The sequence below is a fragment of the Coenobita brevimanus genome, chromosome 14 (genome assembly GCF_032717465.1).
Source record: "Coenobita brevimanus isolate Jiangsu-jjx chromosome 14, ASM3271746v2, whole genome shotgun sequence".
Taxonomy (NCBI): Eukaryota; Metazoa; Arthropoda; class Malacostraca; order Decapoda; family Coenobitidae; genus Coenobita; species Coenobita brevimanus.
In genome coordinates, this window is record NC_136967.1 from 1,297,660 (window position 1) to 1,317,076 (window position 19,417).

At 40.0% G+C, this 19,417-nt stretch overlaps 1 protein-coding gene across 1 annotated transcript; it reads right to left on the reverse strand.

Moving 5' to 3' along the window:
- Nucleotides 1–1,960: 1,960 nt before the first annotated feature.
- On the reverse strand, nucleotides 1,961–18,183 carry LOC145390435 (U4/U6.U5 tri-snRNP-associated protein 1). Its single transcript, XM_080265368.1, has 11 exons — nucleotides 17,995–18,183; nucleotides 16,876–17,006; nucleotides 16,185–16,366; nucleotides 14,516–14,653; nucleotides 13,513–13,683; nucleotides 10,887–11,020; nucleotides 9,344–9,455; nucleotides 7,874–8,767; nucleotides 7,151–7,380; nucleotides 6,200–6,361; nucleotides 1,961–5,853 (listed from the first exon to the last, which is right to left on the reverse strand). Exons 1-11 carry the CDS (start codon nucleotides 18,123–18,125, stop codon nucleotides 5,634–5,636), a joined length of 2,505 nt encoding a protein of 834 aa, XP_080121494.1. The 5' UTR covers nucleotides 18,126–18,183; the 3' UTR covers nucleotides 1,961–5,633.
- Nucleotides 18,184–19,417: the final 1,234 nt, after the last annotated feature.

A 19,417-nucleotide genomic window follows, 5' to 3' on the forward strand; every position in this document is an offset into this window, starting at 1 on the left:
TTGTTGATGTAGTTGTACGTGTGCGTGTGCGTGTGTGTGTGTTGGATGGAAAAACCTAGGTCGCAACCGATATTCCTAGTTTTATTATTCTATGTAGCGCAACCTTCAGGTGATTCTGCCCCCTTTACAACTACAGTCGATGGAACAGTTCTTGCCAACAAATGACATGAAGCTACTGAAGTACTGCAATGCAGTTAGTACAGCCTGTGGAATGAAGCCAACACATCTGAAGGCTTTGGTGATGAATGAAGGGATGCTACTACCACAATGCTGACAACTACTGCTTCTTGTTTGTATACCCTACCATCCCATGAAACTGAGTTTGGTTGATGATTAAGATTACTGATGATATAGCCAGGCTTCTCTAAAAGTAATGCAAGTTATCCGCAAAATCACAAGAATTAGCATATTTTCAAATGAACTGATTGAGAAATGCTGTATAGTACATCTTCATGTACGGTCGCTGCATGAACATCAAAAACTTTCTTACGATAACTAATGAGTGAACAGACGTTCAAAACCCAGTAGTGCTGTACATGGAACCCAACAAACTTCTAAGAACAGTGGACAAGTTTCATAATTATTTGGTTAAAAAATGTACCGTCGTTACTGTTTGCCACTGTACATTAAATAAGGATAATACTTTCTTACCTTACACTGCATGAATCCTCTCTGCATGTGGATTACTGGCACAGCACCTGCAGTATCACCCAAGGTTGACTGGACAGAAACCTTCACTGAAATAAAAACAGCAGAATTCCTAAAACTGTTGGACAACCAAAGGTCTGAGTTATTGTGTAACTGTCATGTCTGAGATGTGATTCTACTTTATGGGAAAAAAAAAAAAAAAAAAAAAAAAAAAAAAAAAAAAAAAGGCAGAAACTGATGTGAATGCATGATTTAAGCCACTTGATATAACAAATCTCACACCACACCTATGCATTTGTATGTGTGCCCTGTTCTATAAATTAACTTTATGTAACCATGTGGTACATTATGTAACCATGTGGTACTGCTGACATACTGCAAGTGATAGCGTTTGTTGCCCTGGTAGGTTAAAATAGTTTGTGTGGCTGGCTGTCTCTATGAGGGAATGAACAAAATACATTTTCAATGCAATTTAAAACCCTCCCCCATTCACTCAATGGAACTGAAAACTACTGTCGAATGGTCTCTATGTTTTTAATTTTTACTAGGCAAGGGTTTCCTTAATCTTGACAAATTGATGACAATAAGAAATTACTGAAGATGGACCACTGCCCTTTAGTCAGTCAGGAGTTTCAGAACCCAAAAGTTGGCAATACTGTACACAACCCCTGGACAATATGAGGCCTGTTTAATGTTTATGCATGGCTGATCATTCATCTCACAGTAAAACAAAACCATAGCTATTTCAAAAAAGATTAATTTTTGAATACTTATTTTTCAGGTACTGTACCACTGTGGTGGATAAGGCCATGCAAGCATGGATTCAGCAACACTGGGCCACTGGGGTTATTCTGAAGCACAGTACATATTATACTACTGACTGCAGTGAATAAATACTTCGTTATATTAAAATCTGGTCATTGATATTTATTTACATCCATTCTTTTGGCAGAAGACAGTTTTAACTTAATTATTACCTATACTTCCAGGAGCTTGAATGATGAGTGAAAGAGTGTGTGCCCCATTAAATTGAGCAAGCTTTTAGTTAATTTCTCCTTCTATCTGACCTTTTATTGCTCTCTGGTTCCTACCTTACCTCATTCTTTCGTGAGAAAAGAGGACTGATGATGATGATGATTATGATGATGATGCCTATACAGATACTTAATGCTCTCTGGTTCGTACCTTAATCTCATTCTTTTGTGAGAAAAGAGGTCTGGATGTTGATGATGATGATGATGATGATGCCCATACAGATACTTAAATGTGACTTACGGAATATATACTGTACAAAAATCTGGACACCGCCATAGTGAAACTTTCATATTTTTTGCAACAGGAATATGATAATATTAATTACTGGTGTAACTCACAAGATGCAATAACATCTTTAATATGATAATGTCTAATACTTTATATTTGCTACTTGTAGATGCTTTTACTACACTTAGCACAGAGTGTATCCAAGTTGTAAAGAGGCTGATAAAGGTTATATAAAACTCACTGAGTCTGACAGCTCTCTACGAAGCCAAATAAAAATTAGTCGAGGTCATGGTTACAGAAAAAAAAAAAAAAAAATGTAACTGAGGGGTTGTTTAAGTACTTCAAGACTTTAATAAATCCTCTGTACTGTGTATGTGTGGGAATAGTTTCAGTACTGTATTCAAGGACAAACTTACACTCTTTTACTTCAAATCAATATTTTGTAAAGAAAAGTCTCCAATTCATATCAAATGTTTTCAGACTCAAATGATGTTTTATACAAAATTACAGCACACACAATGAGATAATATCTTAGTAATCTTTTACCGCTGTATTTATCACAGATATAGATGACTGATCAAACAAACATTATAAATGTACTGGTAAGTTTAATTTAGTTAATATCTCTACGATCTAAAGATACTGTATTTCAAGAACAAAACCATCATTCGGGAAGATTAACATTCTGTATCTTTTGTTCCAGATTTGCTGAAATAATCTAGGACCACAGGGCTTTAAGAGAAAAATGCTGATATCAGACTGCAAAATAGTGTACAACAGACAGCCTAACAGAAAAACTGATAGACTTTGGAAATACAGTACAATACTTTGTAAATTACAAAGGTACAACATTTCACCACAACACTCAACAACATAATATTGCATTATGGTCTCTAACAATGTCTAAAAATATCCAGCAACATAAACATACCCAAAAAATTGACATTACAGACCCAAAGGCCTAAGCTTATCGATTACGTGTCACACAATGTCCAGTCATGTAACAATCAGGTCTTCACTCCACGCATCATCAAACCCCGTACAATACCATTAGAAATGGAGAGGCCTGGGGCTTAGCTACTTAATTCCGATATTTAAAAAGGTCAAAAAAGTGCCAGGAATGAAATCTCACTTGTGTTGCCCATCAGGTGAATACATGCTCAGGGCTCAGATATTTTGTCCTGAGGTGAGGGAACCAGTCATTTCCTCTGAGCTGTACTAGGTGACCAATAAACTTAACACCTCTAGGACTAAACCCTTATAGGCCACACCATGTTGAAGCATCATGACCCACTAGACCACCAGGCATCCAGCTGTTAATTATTGGAATATGATTCTTAGCAATACAGTGCTGTAAATTTATCTACCCATCAGTCGTAACCCAGTATCCCAAATTCATGTGAAAAGAAGAGGTTCTGGGAAAGACTCTTTATGATTGGCTTGAATGTCCTTTCTTCACACACATACAGTATTTGCAGCACTTGGATACTACTGGATACTACCGAAGGCTGTATTTGATGCTGTACAAATTGCATCTCTTGTCATACGTATCACACTAACCTAGCATTAAATGTTTCTTTTCCTAACAAAATAAAATCTTTTGTAGCATGTTAGTTATGACAATTTAACTGTTCATCTCTACAGTAGCTACTATACTGGAGCCTTTTCTTCTTATCCTACTTATAAGCAGCACACCATAATTCATGTAAGTAACGACCACTCTATTTCTGAGTTCTTTAAATTATTTTCACTTGATACATGTTAAACTGGTCACACGTGGATCTGAGATAATGTAATGGTGCAGTGACGAATTCGAAGTCAGAAAATATTTGGTCACCAAAAATGACAGAAGAGACTGTAAAGTTTCCAATAATCTATACAAAAGGAGATGATATTAATACCAGTAATAATAATACTACGGAGAAAATAGTGGTTTGTCGGTCTGTCATGACAGCTTCCAAAACTACATGGCCATAAGCCACCTTATCAGATGAAAAAACTTGTTGTTGAAATCATACCTGATCTGTCTGGACCGTACTCTGAAATCCACAAAATTTTCCTCATCAGTCTATCAGCCAAACAACCTACCTTACGGTACTGTACACTAACATCATTAACTGATGTGCAATGATGTTCATTAAGACTGCATCAATGAATGTCAAGCCAATACTGAAAGATAGCTTCACAGTTTGATAGGTTTCCATACCCTTAACCAGCATATTTCAGAAAGCTGATTCCATGCCACCACATACAGCAATTTCAGCTTCCTCGGTTGGTTATCTGTAGTTATTAAACACATCTACCACCATAACCCCTACCCGCCAGGATATGGGTACAGCCGCTGTGAAAAAAGGTGGACAGAGACCGCTGGGTGATGGGAGGAGCCACAACTGTATTCCTGCCATGATCTGAACTGGCTGCCATTTGATCTCAGCACCATAGGGTAGGGAGAGACTCCTGCCACCCAATATATGCGTACTTAAGTCTTCTCTGTGACTCTGCCAGGTGTAGAACGATGTTTTCTGAAACCCCTCGCCTGATTCTGTTCCTGCCTCACGTGGACCTCTAGCCTCATCCAGCCCTGCCAAGCCTCTTTCCAAGGATAATACGAAAGGTGCCACAGGGTGAGCCTTGGACGCCACTGTGTCTAGTTTATCTAGTAGTGGAGAAGTTATCACCTTAAGAGTGATGCCAAAGTTGGCGCCACGCGCACACGCACAAATACATCCTGCTCTGGATGCCAAAAGTTACACATCTTCTTCACGTCCTTACTCATCAACGTGACCACCTGCAGACATGAGGATGCTTTCAATCACACGAAGAGTTGGTGAGTAATATGGTCTTTAATTTGTTTCCCTAACTGCTATACTTTCCCAGATATGAAGGTTTGAAAGAAGGCTATTTTGGGAAGTATGCCCAAAAGGAGAGGACAGTCGCGCCCATAACATTCCTGGCTTCTAGGGGTTAAGTAACTCCTGTTCTTAAACTATCAGAAGGTCACTTCTACACTATCAGTAAACTCTGTTGTAGGTAATATTTTGTTGGTTACCACAGTCCTGAAAGATCTACCAAAACAATATGCTTCTGCAGGTTTAGTACAGTACTTAATCACACAAGCATTACTTACTGGTACAAAACTCTGCACAAATACACAAACTCAAAATTAGTAATCAGCCACATAATCATCTTTTTCTGATAAAAAACTCTGCCACAAATATACAAAGTCAAAGCCGAGACTCATAAACTATTGTTGTACATCTTCAGTTTCTTCTTCCCGGTCTGCATCGGGCTGGAGTCTGTACTGGTATCTGTCATAAGCTTTGTCCATCCATATGAGGTCCAGCATTGGCCATGACACTTGATTTGCTGCTGCCTGATTGCAGCTTGGTGTCACTAGCGCCAAGACCATGTTCCATCCATCCATCCATCATCCAATCATACGATGCCCCATGACAAGCGTAGGAGCTTCACACAAAAACATCTTCCTGTTCACTACATACCTGATATTTACAGAATCCTGACTGAAGATGAATAACAACAATACTGACACAAACACGTGGCAACAAATGAATTGCCACCAAGTCGCCATGTCCTACACCATCAGGCTGCACTACCTCCAACTCACAATACAATGACTTCTTCTATTTCATCTCAAGACATCCATAACTTTTCTGGGAGTCTCTGCACATTGCTTAACCTCACCAAGCCAGTTCTGTTCATCTTCACTTCTTGACGTCCATGGCCTCCTGTGTTTTGCTGCCAGACAACACGAGATACGCTGCCCCAAGTTGCCGCTGCTTCTCCCTCTGCCGTTCCAGGGTCTGCAGGGGGGTGTCTGATGAGCTCATGTGTTTCATCAGTAGCTCCTCATTCCACTTCTTCATCCGCTTCTCTGTCTTGTTCTTCCCGGAGCCCTTTCCATGGAACTTGTGGGAGAGGTATCTGAGTTGGGGAGGAGAAGGCTCAACTGAAGATAGTTTGGTAGTGCTATGTTTTTTAGGCATTTTTCTTCACGATGGTGACACTCACTCCAACCTAAAGATGCTGTAAAGTTGGATCCAGAAACAAGGAAACAACATGCCCACTGAACTGGCCATGTAAGAATTCATATATGATGCACACCCCAGAATCTTAGTAAGCAATATAAAATGGCTGTGTTCCTTCAACAATATCTTTCCTTTCATTCTTCTCCTTCTCGCCTTACAGCACATACCTCTTTTCCCTCCTCCTATTAATTCTCTTCCTTCATTCATTAAATTTTCTCTCCTCTCTCATTCCTACTGCTTACCTGAAGGCCTCCTTGGCGTTGAGTTTGCGACCCTCATCATCCACGTACTCCAGTTTGACATCTGGCCGGTAGTTGTCCTTCTCCTTGAAGTCTGTTGTCGGCCCCATGTACCGTTCTCCACGCCCTCTGCCCCTCTCATCATCTAATGTTTTATCCTCAATGCTGTGTAGGAAGGAAAATATATCATCACCATCATCATCTCTATCATCATAATCATCCAGACCTCTCTTCCCACTTCAGCCAAGGTCCAGCAAACAAGGAAAAATGTTCATAAAATGAGAACTAATCAAAGTCTGCGAAACTAAATGGGTTGAAATCTCATTTAACACAACATTTGAAACAGGTGCTAGAATGAAGACAAAAATAAAAGAGGCATACTTTCCTTTCTACTTCCTAACCCTCACTCATCCTACAGTTTTAACCTTTCTTTTTAACTTATCTACACAAATTGAATACTGTACAATCATCTGTGTTAATCAGAATAAAACATAAATGTGCTGCCAGAGTTAAAACTGAGATAATATATGTGATGCAACATGGGATGATATGTGAAAAATCTGATTATAACTTTTCCTAACCTGTTTGCAACTACAGGTACATTCAACAATCTCCAAAATTTATCTGAAAGCATTAAATTCTACACACAAAACAGTATATGCTCAATGTCCTGCTATTCAAAATTTTCACACACATTTCCATAGTTCTCGTCTATCTAACTATCCCACTGTTGCAGAATGTTGGTTTTCTATTATATACCAGTACTGAAAATCTATAACTACTTTCCAACTGTTAACTGCATGATTACATTTGCTACTCTGATAACACATTATGTATTACCTTTTCAGGTGTCATTTCTGTATCCCATGTAATTAAATATACTGTACGTTAAATGCAGAACAAATAAGTCTGTCATGTACCCAGAACTAAGAGTAGAATAAGTCTCACACAAACCTATAATGTACGGCTCTCAGATGCTGAAGTGCTGCATTGGCTGACTTGGACACGTTATTTTTCTCTAAGTATCCCTTCTTGATAGCCAACTTGAGGGCATTAGCCACACCTTTGCTGGCATCAGGCTCCTCCTCAAGGATGGGAGCTGTCAGGGTGTCTCCAATCTCAACACGAGTGTCATCAATTCCCACTTCCTCCCACGCCCCTCTTGGTTCATCCTTCTCCTTCTCCTGGGGGAAATAATGTTGAGATCAGGACCTGTATTCCTGTCAGCTAAAGAGGTTCCCTACCACCTCCTTTTTATCAGTTTACCTCTCAGTACTGAGCATTAATACTCTCTTATATCTGCTATCTGTATACAGTAGTTTACATCAATATTACATGCATATACATTATACATTAAAGAAAGTATGAAGACGTGATAGGCAAATTAATTACAGAGGAGAAGGTGACAAAAAGCCCCCTAAGCCAACAAGAATCCAGTCCTAGGACACAATAACGGAGATTAAGATTATATACCCAATGCACTGATAATATGAACAATGCACATGAATTTCCGCTTTGGCTACATTTGTCCTTAAAATGGTCAAGGAAAAAGGAACAGAAAGTTTAGATAAAAAATTCTGATTACTTCCCAAACTCTAACCCTCTCTTAACCTTTCAAATCAAAGCATCGATCAAATATATACACAAGCTGCTAGTACAGCAGTGGAGTGAACTAACCTTAGGCTGGTGCAGCTGTAGTATTGTTTGGTCATCATCAGCTCGATTACCAGACAGACCATATGTTGGGAGGTCTCCAAGGGTGCGGCAAAACTCGTCCGTGGTGTTAAGTGTCATCATCAGCCCTGCCTCATCTTTGTTATCCACCTCCATCTGGTCACCATCATCATTATCATCAGTCTCTATCACTTCTTTCTTGGCTGAGTGTAACATCTGAAGGATGCGCTCACTGCTGGGCTGGGCTGTCTGTGTCATCTTGGCTCGCCGGGATCGGGCAATAGCCTCCTGGAGCTCAACGTCATCCTGCTCCTCATTCTCCACAGCATCCACCTCTTCCTCTTCCTGCACCTCCATCTTGACCTGCTCCTCCTCCTCCTCCTCCTCCTCCTCCAGTAAGTCTCGTAATGTGTGGGCACGAGCAACAGGAGGGACTGCAACTCCATTTTCCACCTCCTCAGACTGGTTTTCTGCCTGCATGGCCTCTATCCGTGCCTGCCTTGCCTGTCGGGACCCAAGGTGAACCAGGGACTCGTTTTCTAGAGGCTCTAAGTCATCAGCAGTGAGTTTCTTCTTTTTGCCCTTCTTCTTGGTTTTCTTCACTTTACGGAAACTAACCATCTCCCCTTCAGTGTAATATTCTGATGCCAACTGGACCTGTGGAGCATCCAGGTTTTGAAGCTTCCGAAGTTTGGCTATTTTCCGTACAGCCTCAGGCATGTCATCTTGTGATGTTGCCACACCCCCTGATCCTAAGCGGAACGTAGTTTTACGCTCACCCTGAATCTCCTCATCATACTTAGTGAGTAGAGTGTTCTGGACCACATTACCAAACTCATCCACTTCTGGTGCCTCGTATTCCACATCATTCAGTTTCTTGCGTCTTCGCTCCACATTCTGGAATGGGAAAAAGTAAACATTATTCTGGACACCTACAGTATATCCTAGGTTCTCAGAGTATGAAAGATATTGATGGTATGTTACATGTCATAGGATTTCAACAGATATCAGCAGAAAACAACAGCAACAACACGGTTCATAGAAGAATTATGCTTTGTCATTTTGTATGAGGATATGTTCAACACATAGAATACATATAAAACAAAGCAAAAAAGTGAGATACACTGTATCCTAGTCAAGTGGTCAGCAATACACAGTACAGATTATGATACTGCACTTTCTCCATGTTACTGTGGTTTAGTATCATATTAGTGCCTTTATTACTTTTCTCCACCCTGTGATACTGTAGTTAAAGATTCACCTTTCCTCAACCTGACAGCCATATCATACAGTACCTTATCCTACCCCAATCTACAATGATTCCAAGTAAAAACAGCTTAATGACCGCTATGACTAGTTATTCTTCATACATGTCCCATAATTTACTGTTATGATACACAAATAAGACAAAACTAATCCAATTCATCACAGTACATCTAACTCCTCTTTTAAATCAGTATAATATTAACCCACTTTCTCAGCTCGCTCATCATCAACATAATTGACGTTAATGAGTGTGTCTTCTTCTCCGTCAAGGATGTTACTGTCCTTCAGCGTCAAGATTGTTGTCTCCCCCTCTGCAAACCTGTGGAGATTGAGAAAAACTGTCAATCATGCACCAAAACATAAAGCTGGGGAATCTTTCCATCACTTTGTGAATGAAAGACACAAGGAATGACTCACACAGTAAAAATAATATTTATATTGAATTTATATGCATAAAAAGTTCAACAGTGGAAAAGCATGTACAGTATGTCAAGTATCTGTCAAACCTGTTTAAAGAAAGAAAAAAAAAAAATCTTGAATATCTTTCATGAAGAAAGCACTGCAAGTGTTAACAGTAGATGGATATTAGATTAAGTGACCAAGTATCAAAACCACAGTGAGACACGAGTGTGTGCTTTCTTCATGGCTGTTTAGCACAGGCTACAGTATATAGATAGGATGAGGAGAAAGGTCAGTATCTGTAATGAGGAGAGAAAATATTGAAGTAAAGTTGGTACAGGCAAGAGATAGTATGGTGCCTGATGGTTTAGTGGGTAATTAAGGCACTCAAATTGGATTGAGCCTGAGTAGGTTTATATCCACAAGGTGGCTGGGGTTTATTGCTCACATTATGCCACTTAGGGATGAGTGAGGCTGGTCACTCTCATCTTAAATGTCAGGACCAACTTACCTAACCCTGGGCTACTTCGCTCCTCATGGGGCAATACTGGAGTAGATAATGAATGATGAATGAATGAATGGTACTGTCACAAAGTGAATACAGATAGGGTGAAGTGGGGGTTCCTGATAAAGAATGGAATGCATAATATAATGAAAATTTTAATCATATAAGAAAAGCATTTATATTATAAAGTAAAGTTTTGGCCCAATGAAAGAAGCGCAGGTCACATCAAAACTGTTACGTTTTCATTTTTATTTTCATTTTTGAAGGCTCTAGCATGCTTGCATGCGTTGCCTTTGGTCACCTAATGGCGGCTCTCCATGCTGATCAGTCTCTGGCAGCTTCCATATTTAGTCCCTTAACCCTGAGGACACACTCAATGACCTCATCCCAGGTCTTTTTCGGTCTACCTCTCACTACCGTACCCTTAATATTAACACTTCTTATTTTCTACACCCAATAATCATCCCCCAACCTCTCCACATGTCCAAACCATCTCAATCTACCTCTCCTCATCACAACACCAATACACTCCAGTCCCATCCTACCCCTCAACTCTTCCATCTTCTGAATATAAAACTTTTCCAAAGGAATGTATGATTCTTCCATCTGAAAGATACATGGCATTTTTAAAACAAGATTCCTAATACTGTCATTACCATCATCATCTACACCTCTTTTCCCAACAAAGGATGAGATGAGGCAGGGTCCAGTGAGAAAGAAAAAAACGGACAGAAGGAAAAACCATAACTATTCATTTTGCAAGAGATGGCTGAGTGAACCTTACATGCATGGGTTGTCACATACCCCCCACTCTCTCTAGGCGACGAATATTGGCACATGACTGACCGTGACATATCGTGCTGGACCTGCAGGCCGGTGAGGTGGTTGCGGGTGTACTTCTTGGTCTTCTGCTCTGTCATGTCCTGCTCCACCAGGTCACCAATTCCAAACTGAGCATCAAGCTCCTCCAACATCTTGCTCTGGGGGAGTGCATGCAAAATGAGATACAATATGCAGCACATTACTTCAGAACACAGTACAAAACTACAGTAATCATAATTTGTCATCATCATCTCTGACACCTTTATACTGTGCTTTCAGGTGCTTTTGCCCTCATACACCTATCATAGACTCTTTTCTCCTCTTTCATCAATATACCACTCCACTCCCTTCATGTAAATGCCTAATCTGTAGGAAATTCCTTGCCAGTGAACAAATGTCGTGTGGCCAGGTCAGAGGAAAGAAAATGGACCAATTAGTGTACAGCAGGTCGGGCAGTAGATCCAAGCAACAACTTTATAGGCTGAGTTAGCCTGAGTGAATTAATTTCTCTGAAGAAACCTACTGGCAAAACCAGGGTATAAAGTTTTGTTTTTAAGCTGCATCTTATGTCACCCAAATACAACCAATTTACACCACCAAATACTATTTACTGAAAATGCTGCTTAATTTTCGAACACATCCCTGACTTAACCCCTTGACCGCGGGGCGTCACTTTCGTGACGCTTGGGAGCAAGGGATCATACCGCGGGGCGTCGCTTTTGTGATTCTGTGTTATTTTGAATTCACCCGGGCTTCCAAGTGGGGGCTTGCATCATCTATCGGTACTGCCAATGTCCAACACTAGTCAGCACTCCTAATCTCATCTGTACTCCCATCCATTGTTGACAATTTAGCCATTTCTCCCCGTTCTTGACTCCCCTCCCAACCCCCCCACCATTACCCAATCCTCTCGCCTGCCCGGCCGTGCTACGCTAAGTAAATCTTCCCTGGCATTTTTCACTGATTTCATCCATTGAAATAAGCCCTATGCCCTATTCTTATACCAAATAATATATACAAGAAAGAAATAAGGTAAGTGAGAGTGCCATACACCTGGAATTGGCTAATTATCACCTGACAACACCTCACGTGCACTCGTTCGCTAATTTTCGCTGTTTTTTTCCCCTTGAAATATGCCCTATAATCTATTTTCGTAATAAATATACATGTAAGGAGGGAAGGGAGAACCCTAAGTGATATTTACATTCACCTGGAACTACCTAATTTATAATGTATTGTCTAGATTTCCTGCCAATCATATCAGTGCTAGACAAAGCTGTTTCAAGATATAACATTGGTAGCTCTGAATATATATATCTCCTAAGTAGGCCTCTAATCTATTTTCGTAATAAATATACATGTAAGGAGGGAAGGGAGCAACCCAAGTGATATTTACATTCACCTGGAACTACCAAATTTATAATGTATTGTCTAGATTTCCTGCCAATCATATCAGTGCTAGACTTAGCTGTTTCAAGAAGTAATATTGGTAACTCTGAATAACCCCTAGCAGGCCTCTACGCTGGTGGTCCTCCGTTATCACTCAGTTCTCTCTCAACTTCCGAAGCGAGAGTACGTATGTTTCTTCTTGCTGACTTCAAGGCCTTTTTTTCACCCCCATGCAAATGGCCCTGTGACCTTTACCCCCTACTAAACCTCGTGTGGAAAGAGGTAAAGGGCTGACAATTGATAAAAGAGTGACTACGATCTTTCTATTGAGTAAAACAGTGCAAGTGGAATTGTAAATAATGTGTAAACAGCAAGTGAAAGTAATGAATGTAAATATACGTGAACAATGGAAAATAGTTTTATAAGTTATTTCAAGTGACAGTGCACAACACAGTGTAAATAAAATAGAAATGTAAATAACGTAAATAAAATAGAGAACGTAAATAGAAATGTAAATGAGTAGTATTATAAGAATACGAGTATATACCCTAGGAGTAATGAAAGTGAAAAATCACTCTAGCATGTCTGAATGCTATGAGTTATGAGAGTGAAGATGAAAGTGACATTCACTCTCAATGCCAGTATACAGGACGAGAAAGTGAATGCTACGTATTTTACTGAAAGAAATTGAATCCCTACAGTGACAATAAACTAATACTACTGAAGGAAACTTATGGATAAAGACTATAGATATATATAAGTGTTATATAGTAATAGAAATATAAAGTGTGAGGGGTTTTATGAATAATAAATGACAGACTACCAAGAGCGAACTAGTGCCAGTGCGACGATCAGACGCGCTCGTAATTTCCATTGCTTTTACAGTGTTTTTTTTTTTTAGTATGGATCCCAAACTACTTGAAAATTGTAGAATAATGTTTATAGTGTTTGTATCTGGCTGTGGTAATCATATTACGGGTTGTCGGGAAGTGTAAAGTGGAGACTTCGTTACCCTACTTCAGAGGTCTCCACAAGTCCTACGGTAACCGACGAAGGCTCAACAATCATTCCAGGAGAAAGCTGAAGGTATGTGCCATAAGCATATATAATTTTATTATTCTAGGACTAATAACTGATTTTTGGCAAATATTTTTTGAGAGTCTGTCGGAGCCCAAATAACCCCGCAGCACACGCAAGTTATTGGTAAACAAGCCCGCGGTGAAGGGGTTAAACTTCTCTCAGACCTCTATGAAACCCCCACCTTCTTCTCTGCTATCTCCTTTTCTCGTTGAATCTGGCGTGACCTTTTAACCCACTCCATGGTGTCACCCAGCTCATCATCAGACTCTCCCAGTGTCTTTATCTTTGTGAGGTTCTCTTTAATGCGACGCTTCTCACGCTGGGCTGCAATCTTTTCACGTAACTTCTCCACCTAAGAAGAGATGGAAAAAAAATAAAAAACATGTACTGGTAGCTATGATAAAGAAACTACTGGTATCTTTTTTTTCAGAATAACTTCTCCATGTATAAAGTGACATAAAGAATATTCATATAGTATTGCCTTTAAAAAAAAAAAAAAAAAAAAAAAAAAAAAAAAAAAACTCTTGTCTGACATGAAACACAAGATCACATGTTTATATAGTGGTGAGATTTAAAACAAGACTCCTTGATATCTTCAGGACACATGCCCATGGAAAAAAGAAGTTCCATGTAATATCTACTACCTACACTGCTAAAGGAAGCATGAGGCTGCCTGCACCACACATGTTGAGTGGCGGGGTCACAACAGTACTATATATCCTCTAGCTAGTACTATGGGGGCAGGATACATTTAATTATGGTGAAGTTCCGTTTTTATGGAATGATGACTACTTACCAATAATACCAACTAACTGGCATAAAAATAACTGACAACCATAACATTAATTCTGCTTTTGAAATGTCAAATTTAGTTTCATATGACAGGATTTGGGGGTGGGTGGGGGGTGGAATCCTCTGTGGAACAAGATGCTGAATTTTCTTACATCTTAAATGTTAGGACCAACTTGCCTAACCCCAGACTCCTACACTCCTCATGGGGCAACACGGGATAGAATGATGGATGGATGGATGGATGGATGGTACTTTTGTGGTAGTACTGTACAGTATAATGACATTTTATACTTCACAGCCTTCACTGTTTATCAAGAAAAATATTGATCTCAACATCTTTAGGAATATTGTACAGTACTGCTAAATCTACAGAAATAATCACTCTGACATACTTGTAGCTTCTGTGTGATGCTCTCAGCTGGCTTGTGTACAAAAATGCCATCCTTGTCCTCCAGCACCTGTTCTCCTCTCTCCTCCACCGACCCTGCCCTCTCTTCCTCCTCTGGCAGCTTCACTGGAGCTGGGTCAACCTGTCAGGGAAAATTGTACTGATCACCTCAATTCAGTGATGTACTTTAAAAAATTTCATTCATGTTCACTGCTACCACCAGATGAGTTGAACTTTGGACAGACTTCTATTAGTGAAAGATTTAATGAAGATTACGGTACGGTATATTTTATACCTCCAGTTAGAATGACTGCCCACAGCTGAAGGAAACTGTCTGGTGGTGACAATAACAACAGTATATGTTGTTAGACCACTTAATCTTGGAACATCAATTGTAGCTCTTCAATTCTAGCTACCATCAGACTATTTTACTCAACTTAGGAGAGACTTTTCAAAGTGAATGGGGTGAATACTGGTTTTCCTAACCCTCTCCCCAACAGCAGTCTTCTCAGGGTATCATTGTGGGAGGGGGGGAACACCCTGACTTTCTTATTAGCTATTAAGTACACAAAAATTACAGAAAAACTGCCTACTACTGATACCAGTTCCCCAGGTACTGGAGAAGACACCTTCACATGGTGGCACCGCTATACCAGTGCCCTTTTATGCATATGTCCCTAACCTCCCTATCCCCCAAAAGGCGGATGGTGGACTTCCAGAGAAGGGCAACATCAGCTTGCAGTTCATATGGTTCATGTTTCTGATGAAGTTGGGGCTACAGTTATGACTACGATACTACTACTACCACTACTACCAATTCAGCCAATTTACAGTATCATAAGTATGGTATACACAAACTTATGATACAAATATTTTGGAACATCTCAGTCTTAAAATGAAGAATGAATGTATTATTAAAATCAGACTTTCACTGACACTTCCCCGGCAGCTGTGGTACGGCATCATGCATGAAATACTGGTATGTGATGAAAACATGACGCACACAACAAGTGGTTATGAGAAGGAAGGATAGCCTACCCTCCCACAATCTAGGAGGAATGAGAAATATGAAAGGCAGGACACAATGTTGGTGAGGGACAGCAAGCTTGTAATCATGACGGTACAGAACACCAAATACCTAGTATACACCAGTAACCTATTTGCCACACTGGGTGGTAACCATATAACAAAACAATGGTGTCTGGTGGTTTAGCGTGTAATTAAGGCGCTCCAATCAGATTGCACCAGTGGAGGTTTACATCCAAGGGATGGCTGGGGTCTGTTGCTCGCATAATGCCACTCAGGGATGAGTGAGGCTGGTTCCTCTCATCTTAAATGTCAGGACCAACTTGTCTAGCCCCTGGCTCCTATGCTCCTCAAGGGGAAACACTTTGATTAGATGAATGAATGAATGAATCAATATGACTCTCATAACTTGTATTTATTTATTTACTGGTACTTTTTCCATTAACCCCTCTGTAAATTACACAAATACTGCCACTTAAAGTTTCATTGCTGTCGTATAAATGGAAGATATGTCATTTTGCATCTAAATGACAGAACCAACTGTATGGGGGGAAAAAAAAAAATCTGGAACATATCACTTGCACATTACAAGAACGTGTCATTATTCACCTGACCTACACACACAATAACACCAATGATGCAGCTACCTTGAGTGGCTTGAGTCCCAGCTTGGCTCGGATTTTATTGGTTTCCTCAATGGAGAGAGAGACATCACCTCCACCTCCACCTCCACCCCCACCCCCAGCTGGAGAGGTGGGAGGTTGTGGGGAGGGGCTATGCTGGGCAATCTTGGGGGGTGGAGGCACTGGTCCCATCCATGACTGTTTACCTGGAAGTCAGAATTAATTACACTATTATCTTTATCATCATCATCATCATCCTAACACAAAATTCCACTGGAAAATGGAATGGCAAGAACCAAAAACTGGAGAATGAAAGTATATAAGTGCAATTATCAACAAACAGCCAATGAAATGGGCCATATATTCAACCACATGCCTTAATTCCCGAGACTGAGGCAATATAAGGAGTACCTGGGAGGAATAGACTGAGGTGGCTTAGAAATGTGGATGGCAGCAAAATAAAAGGTTAATATAAAATCCTATTTCTCAATTTAAAAAAAATAAAGATCATTTAGAAATTTGGAAACTGTTGTACTAAACAGAAACCCTTCACAAATAAGTGCTACACAGAGTTAAAGACTGTTTATATACATTCATGCACACACTTCTAACTGGAGTTTAGGATGATCACAGGTCACATGAGCTCAAAACAAAACACGACTAATTTTGCTAGATAAGAGACCAAACTGTACAGAAGAGTTCCCGGTCATCTTACCTGCACTTTCATCCTTGATCTGGAGAAGCTGCTCTACATCCGAGAGGCTGTCGTCACTAAGGCTGATGGAGCGCGAAGGGGAGGGGTCTTCTCGTTTTTTGCTGCGCTTACTCTTGTGTTTATGGTGATGCCTGAAATACGTCAATACAGAACTCATGCACAGGTCAGGTCCGGGTGAGTCATGTCATTAGCCTAGGATTACACTACAGTACAGCCTTGACAATACAAACTCTGAAACCTGAAAATCCAGTTTCCAAACTGAACCCAACAGGTCCTACCAATTATCCAAGTGAACCCAAATAAAGGAAAAAACACCCAAATGAAACTAAGTAAATGCCTAAATGAACCCAATTGATGGAGAAAACATCCAACTGAACCTAAATAAATACCCAGGTTCATATAGCTATTTCTGTACATTGACTTGTGCATTTCCTTCTCAATTTAGGTTCATTTGGGCGCTTTTCTCCATCATCTATTTACATTCATTCGGGCATTTGATCCTTCATCTGGTTAGTTCCTTCATTTGTGTTTATCTGAGCATTTATTTAGTTTTTTTTTTTTTTTCCTTCATTTAGATATTTATTTTGGTTCATTTGGGTATATTTCTTTCCTTTGGAAATTTTTATTATCCCCTTCACTTAGATACCTGGCAATTATTTAGGTTTATTTGGGTATATTCTATTAGGATTCATTTGGGTAGTTTTTTAAGTTCAATATGCTTTTTTTTTTTTCTTTATCATTTGGGCAATTCGTAGGGCTGGACCCAATCATATCAGATTTGAGAATTTATAGTGTTTTACGTAGTACTCTGTGGCCTGGGATAAGGCTGCAGTGTGGCTCTTAAATCTTATTAGGATAAGGCAAGAACTTCAACATTACCAACTAAAAAGACAAGTGTCGTACTGTGAGTTAAATATGCTGCTACTCTACCTACTATACAACAAATGAAGTCAGATCTAAGAACTGGTAGAATATAAGAAAATGGAATTCAGCCACCTCATGTATTCCCATCTTGCTCAACTATTTCTGCTGCTCTGCTCAATGGGAATCTATAAATAATACGCAGAAGGGAATGATACAAAAGGAAACCTCAAAATTAACCGGTAAATAAGCACCAACCTGTGATGATGTTTGCCCTCGCGGTCCTTCTCACGAGACCCAGACCTCGACCTTCTCTTCCTTTTCTTCTCTTTCCGCTCCTCTCTACTCCTCTCTTTGTCCTTATCCTTATTCTTTTTCGATGAACCCATTGAAAGAGAGAATAATCAGCCAGTAACTTCAGAACAACGAATCGTCAACACTCCACCAAAACTTTTGAGGTCTTTTTAGCAATCTTGGTTTGCGGACGATACTAATACTTTGAAGAAAAAGAAATATCTGATATAATTATTAGTACTACTAATATGGAGAGTTAATGGTAATTATTGTAGCAGCAAAAAATTTCGTCAATTTTATAAACTAAGTAGATTATTACTGTAGTTCATAAGCCCAGACTGAACCAACAAGTGTTTACAAACGTTGCTGAAAAATGAGGAGAGTGATGCGTGTACCAACAAAACTCGGCTACTGTGCCAAAGCTATTGTATAAAGAACAACGTATGAGGGAAGGGGGGAAAAAAAAAAAGAAGAATAAAAATGGATATTACTCACCAATTTGAATTACATGGCTGTGTCCTCCTAAATCATTAGTTTTTGATTAACTGAAAATGTTAATGCGGGGAAACTACGTCCTTGACCAAAAGTTTTCGTCTATCTATCTATTTATAGCAAGACGCCACAATCCCGAAAGGAGTGGCCCTTTGTATTTGAGTTTTCCACGAGGAGGGACACTAACCCTCTGCCAACCCACTTGTTGACACGTAGGGAACACTTATGGGGTTGGTTATTTGGATACCATCCACCGTGGTAAATGGTTTCCTGGCTTACGGTAAACTATTAGGCTTGTCACTCAATGTAATGCCATCTTAAAAGAAAAGGAGAGTGATGAAAAGCGACAGGATAATGGAAGAAATAGGGAGAGAGGGAGGCTGACACAGAAAAAGAATGAGAAAGGTGAAGGAGTAAGTAGGCAGCACTACATCAAGTGAATGATGGTCGTCGCCACCTACGACTCAATGTCTGGCGTAGTGGAATTAGGGAAAAACAAAAAATGATATCAAATAACTGATGGCGGTAGATGAGGGCGACCACCAGCCACTCACTAGATGAATTGCTGCTCTCAGACGAGTTTATACTGAATGACAAGACAAATGGCTTCCTGGAACTGAGGAAATCCTTTATTACGTTTGGTGGTAATCAAAACACCAAATGGCGCCTAGTGGTGTAGCAGGTTAAAGCTGACTGGGGTTCATTGCACACATAATGCCACTTAGGGTCGAGTGAGGCTGGCCACCCTCGCCTTCAGTGTCGGGACTAAGTAGCCTAGTGCGGCGTCCCTACCCTTCTAGTGGGGAAAAAAATGATTGGATGAGGGTTGAATTAATGGACTGACTCCGTTTCATTACTTATCCCCCTTCTCTCCCTCTGCATGGACCACTGAATA

Bases quoted from the DNA above. Each gene is read 5' to 3' on its own strand.
- LOC145390435 (XM_080265368.1), bottom strand. From the start codon at position 18,125: ATGGGTTCATCGAAAAAGAATAAGGATAAGGACAAAGAGAGGAGTAGA. The intron at 13,684-14,515 runs GTATGTCAGAGT...ATCTCTTCTTAG, and splicing joins GCATCACACAGAAGCTACAA to GTGGAGAAGTTACGTGAAAA. The intron at 8,768-9,343 runs GTGGGTTAATAT...TTCCCATTCCAG, and splicing joins ATGATGAGCGAGCTGAGAAA to AATGTGGAGCGAAGACGCAA.